The 5,097-nt window shown below is 38.1% G+C and overlaps 1 protein-coding gene across 3 annotated transcripts; it reads right to left on the bottom strand.

Moving 5' to 3' along the window:
• Nucleotides 1-287: 287 nt before the first annotated feature.
• LOC110776872 (protein ACCELERATED CELL DEATH 6-like) lies at nt 288-2,503 on the bottom strand. 3 transcript variants are annotated; one of them, XM_056827469.1, is made up of 3 exons: nt 2,100-2,503; nt 1,060-2,007; nt 288-927 (listed from the first exon to the last, which is right to left on the bottom strand). In XM_056827469.1, exons 2-3 carry the CDS (start codon nt 1,997-1,999, stop codon nt 503-505), a joined length of 1,365 nt encoding a protein of 454 aa, XP_056683447.1. In that variant the 5' UTR covers nt 2,000-2,007; nt 2,100-2,503; the 3' UTR covers nt 288-502. The 3 variants fall into 3 exon arrangements, with proteins under 3 accessions (XP_056683447.1, XP_056683448.1, XP_056683446.1); XM_056827470.1 differs by having other exon boundaries at nt 1,060-1,988; nt 2,100-2,500; XM_056827468.1 differs by having other exon boundaries at nt 1,060-2,503.
• Between the last annotated feature and the right edge of the window lie 2,594 nt (nt 2,504-5,097).

Raw genomic sequence — 5,097 nt, 5'->3', positions numbered from 1 at the left:
GGGCATTTATTATGCAAACACTATAAATAGGCCGCCAAGGCTCACACCTCAAGGTACGTCCAATTTATCGCCTTAAGACTACTCTTCTAGAGAACTTCTCTCTAGAATCCGAGCATCGTTCTTACTTAGGCATCGGAGGGGCTTTCCTCGGAAACACCCCCGAGGCTAGTGACTTTGCTCTTGTGCAGGTGAATTCGGACTCTACTCATTCAAACAAGCAAGATCTTCAACACATACGAAAGGACCTTCATTCGAAGCCCATTGTTTCCATCTTTACAACACCGGAACACAGGGAAAACATATATTCTCTCAATAAACTAACTAATAGAGTAGAGTATTTAGGAACCCATAAAACATTTCAAAATCAAACAATTAAACTCTTACCATATTGAAAATACAACATAATAAACCATAACATTACAACTTTAGAGCTTTCTTCTTTCATACTGTACAAAACTAAAAGTTCATAAACAATTACAATCACTGCTCAATGTTATGAAAATTAGGCCTTAAATCGATTCTCCAGCTGTGTAGCAAAATCCATAAAAGTTTTACCTTCCTGATCTTTCAAATAGAATATCTTTTGAACTTCCTTCTTCTTTGTTAAATAAGAGAAAACATCAGGTCTTGCATATTTAACAGCAATATGAAGAATGCTTCGACCTCTTTTATCAACATCGTGTATAGTTAAGGGACATGATGATATAAACTCTTCCACAATGTGAACATGTCCTGCACCAACTGCCTTCTGTATTGGGAAAGAGCCATCTCTGTCGCATTTCCTAGCAGAATCTGGAAAATTGTTCAGGAAGAAGTGAACTTCTTCTAGGTAACCTTCATATGCTGCATATGATAGTGGCTTCCATCCTTCTTCATTTAGCGAGTCAATAGAACCGGGTAATTCCTCCATTACTCTTTCCAATATGCCTAATTTAGCAGTAAACAAAAGGGGAAAAAAAGAGAGTAATCATAATCATGTAATAAGTCTTCTAGGAAAACCAGATAAGCAGGCATTATTTGTTAGATGCAGATCACAGTAAATGAAAAAAAGAGTCATACCGAGATTTCTAGATCTTACAGCAGCGTGTACAACTGACGCATTCTTAGCTCTAAGCAGACTCTTTTTGATGGACGAGTCAATCCTAGTCCCTGGAAGTAGTTGGAAGATGCGCCTCACTATATCATTGTAATGTAGTTCAATTGCCAAGTGCAATGGCGATACTCCATCTTGGTTAAGCAAGTAAGCGGACTTGGGTGCCACCTCTATCAAGTAGAGTGCAGAGGCTTCATCTCTGCCCTTATTAAGGGCAAGGTGCAAAGCAGTATCACCAGCTTTGTTCCTTTCAAGTGGTAAACTAGCTAACTCAGAGTTATTCATAAACTTGACTAGCAACTTTAGTATATCAACCTTGCCTGGTTTTGCAGCAATAATATGGAGTAAATTTCCTCCAGATCGATCAAGTTCCAACTCTATATGCTTTGTTTTGATGACTCCATTTGCGGAGGCCTTCAAAAAAGCACCCCTTACACCTATTGGGGTGCCTTCAATCCACTTCACCTTATATAGCTCATCTAATTCAATGTCTGCCATTGCTAGTCTCATTTCAATATCTGCTACTCCTGAACAATACCCGGCCTCTTTATCAAGGTCCCACGGAGATATTCCATCCTTGTTCAATTCATCCTTGGCAAACTCCTGTCGGTCCCCCAACCTGTAAGCTGCCTCCTTGTGATTGTGTTTAATGGCCGTATCCCCGTCTACATTTTTCTTAAGCAACACCTTCATCCAATGATGTCTCATGAATGTCTGCATCAACTTAGTAATAGTGAGCGCATGTCCAGCTCTTGCAACCACATGAACAACAGTTTCTCCAACCACATCTGCTGTGAAAATGAGTTCTGGATCACTCCTCAAGATACGTAGCATTTCCTTCGTGTGACCTTGTTCGGCAGCAACTAAGAGTTGATCCCATCCAACACCGTGGTTACTGCATTTCATCAACGCCGCTAAAAATGGTTTTTTCATAAACATCCAACACCCTATGTCCTCCATTAAAAAGGAAGGAATAGAATTTTGAAGTATAGCTTAGTGAGCTTACCACTGCTACTTTTATGTTCTTCTGAAATTCAGATTGTGGCTGGAAATTCGTTCATAGACTTTTAAGTCGTTTTTCCTGTTCGGAGTCAACCATCATTTTTCTTTGAAGCTAAGATTACGACTCCGTACAATGCATTATATCATCTCATTGTTTGATGGATTGACTTTAGTTACAAGTTGCCGTGTGTAGTCGTCGCCTTTTTCTTCCTTCAGCAACACAAGCATGGTCCACCAAGCACACACAGGAGTGCTAGATACGTTCTTCTGAGTGGATTTTTAGTTCACTGTCATGAGGAAATTGAAGACAAATTAGTGAAGGTAATGTGTCTTTTAGTTCTTATGGAAGTTGCCATGAAATATATGTTCTGTTTTTACTTGCTGATGTAGCTGTCACCTTTTTCTTCTTCCCCAGAGGGTATTTTGTTCACTCTATTAAAATACTACAAGTAATTACATAACATGTACTTGCATATTTACGCTGCGGATGTAACAAATTAAACTAGAAAACATTTTCACATTAATAACCTTGGTAATTGGCATTCCATAATGCAGAAAGTTAGCTCTTTTAATTGCAGTACAGAACAACTACAATTTTTTTTTAAAAAGCTCTAAATGTTAAAAACTCCAAAGCCATACCATAAGATTACGTTTTTTCAGTCAGCAAATCTTCTTTTGAGCTCATTCGCCAAATCCATAAAAGTTTTACCCTGTCCATCTTTCAGATAGAATATCTTCTCAACTTCCTTCTGTTTGGTTAAATAAGAGAAAACATCAGCTCTCGCGTATCTGACTGCAATATGGAGGATGCTCTGACCCTTTTCATCAACATCATGTATAGTTGAAGGACAGGATGATAGAATAAATTTTATTGGTTTTAGTTCCCACTTAAACCAATAAATTCATATGCTTTACTAATTTTAAACATAAAAATGTATTTCTAGTCTAACCGGAAACATACAAATTTAATTAAAATTTAAAGCTCATATAAATTTATAATTGAATCCAAAAAGTTTAATTTAATTTCAGTCGTATTTAAATTAATTCATGATTTTAATTTTAGTAAAATAATTAGAATAAATAAAATTTATTATAATTACAATATTCAAAATTAAAATCCAAGAAAATAATTTAAATTATTAATTTTTAAAATTAATTAAAATTACGTAAACTGAAAATTTCAAATTAAACATTCAAACCGATCTAATCGCAACGCAAACACCCTACGCATCGCACGCCCATGGGCCACACGCACACAGCCATCGCTGGCCATGTGCGCGCAGCCCATGCGCTCGTCGCATAGCTGCTGCATCTTCCCATCGCAAGCCATCGCACAAGTGGTGCTCGCTGCGCGCGCGCCAGCGCTCGACGCACGCGAGCCATCGCTCGCTGTGCGCGCTCGCCAGCGCTTGCTGCGCGCGCTCCAGCGCTTGATGCACGCGAGCCATCGCTCGCTGTGCGCGAGCAATTGCGCGCGATCAACGCTGGGCGCAGCGCTCGTGGCACGCGAGCTTGCGCTCGCTGCGCGCGAGGCTGCGCGCGCTTGCGCAAGGCAGTGCGCGTTGTGGCGCAGCTCGCTTGCTGCCCACACGCGACTGCCATGCCTTGCCTTCGCCCATGCCCATTCATCCATAGCTCGTGGCCCACGACACAAGGCAGGGCTGCTGCCTTGTGCTCGTGCACCATGCCCCTGCTCATTGCATTCGTGCCGCACGGGCGACGAGCTCCCTTGCTCGTCGTCGCATGCCCGCACTATACAACACCCCTTAAGGGTAACACGAAGCGTCCATTGCTTTGTGCGTGCAAGTTATATGAACGAATCGCATAAAAATTTAAAATTTATATTTAAAATTAATGACAAATTAATAAATTAATATTAATTTCATAATTTTAGGGCGAAAAATCGAAATTTTATTATTCAATTGATTTCCGATTGTCATGGATTCAAGCCTAGGTCATAAAAATTTAAAATTTATCATAAATTTACAATTTTTATGGTGGTTTTTAATCATAGGTTTCTAATTAAATTATAATTAATTATGAAAATCAAATTAATTCTAAATTATTCTAATTTTCAACAAATCAATCATAATTACAAATTAGATTGCATAATTAACAAGGCTAGGCATTCAAACTTGTTAAACATATACAGTAGGTCAATCAAAAATTCAAGATTTATCAACAAGAATCGCAAATATTTAATTTAACATCTTAAATTTACGAAATTTTGCATTCGAAAAACTAAAAGCTTCGAAAAGTCATAGTTAGGCTTCGAATTTGAGAATTCTGGGTTCGGCAGAAAAAGACTATTTTTGTCAAAATTTTAGAATGCCTTTTACATGCGGAATTGACACAAAAATCACTCGATTTGGATGAGTAACGAAGAAACTGCCGAAAAACTGCGTACGTATAATTAAATAAACGCAATTTGCAATTAATTAACAATTACGAAAATTAATCACCCCTTTTAATTCTTGCAAATTTGTAATATTTAACCATGTTCATGCAATTTAGATTATGAAAATAATAAGAGGCTCGTGATACCACTGTTAGGTTATGATACATATGACAATTCATAAATCATGCGGAAAAACCATTTAGCCAGAAATACATATTATTTACACATAATCATATAGCATAGTTTAGATGCATACTCTTTGTTGCGTGTCTTCCTTAGCTGCGCCCGAACCGAACAAGAACAAGTCTTTAGGACTCCAAGTGTCGTCCCTCCGTAGATAGTCCACAGCACGTCCGGATCCGCCTTAAGATTGACCAACTAGAATCGCCCTTAAGGTACTAAAGATTTTCGGCACTTATAGTCAAGAAATGTGTCTGAATTTTCTCTCAAAAACTCACTTTGAATACTTGAACAATCTATGAAAATATGTGACCCTAGGCACCTATTTATAGAGTTTATGGAAAGGGTTTTGGAATCCTATTTATAGAGTTTATGGAATCCTATTAGGAATCCTGTTAAAAGTTACATTAATTTTACTTTATTC

Source organism: Spinacia oleracea, chromosome 4 (assembly GCF_020520425.1).
Source record: "Spinacia oleracea cultivar Varoflay chromosome 4, BTI_SOV_V1, whole genome shotgun sequence".
Taxonomy (NCBI): Eukaryota; Viridiplantae; Streptophyta; class Magnoliopsida; order Caryophyllales; family Amaranthaceae; genus Spinacia; species Spinacia oleracea.
The sequence above is the reverse complement of the archived record's forward strand: the minus strand, read 5'-3'. Positions and strand labels throughout refer to the sequence as shown.

What these genes read in the sequence shown, in the direction of transcription:
- LOC110776872 (XM_056827468.1), bottom strand. Translation starts at nt 2,053, where the DNA reads ATGGAGGACATAGGGTGTTGGATGTTTATGAAAAAACCATTTTTAGCG. An exon ending in TGTAAGATCTAGAAATCTCG is followed by an intron (nt 928 to 1,059) that starts GTATGACTCTTT and finishes CTGCTAAATTAG; the next exon opens with GCATATTGGAAAGAGTAATG.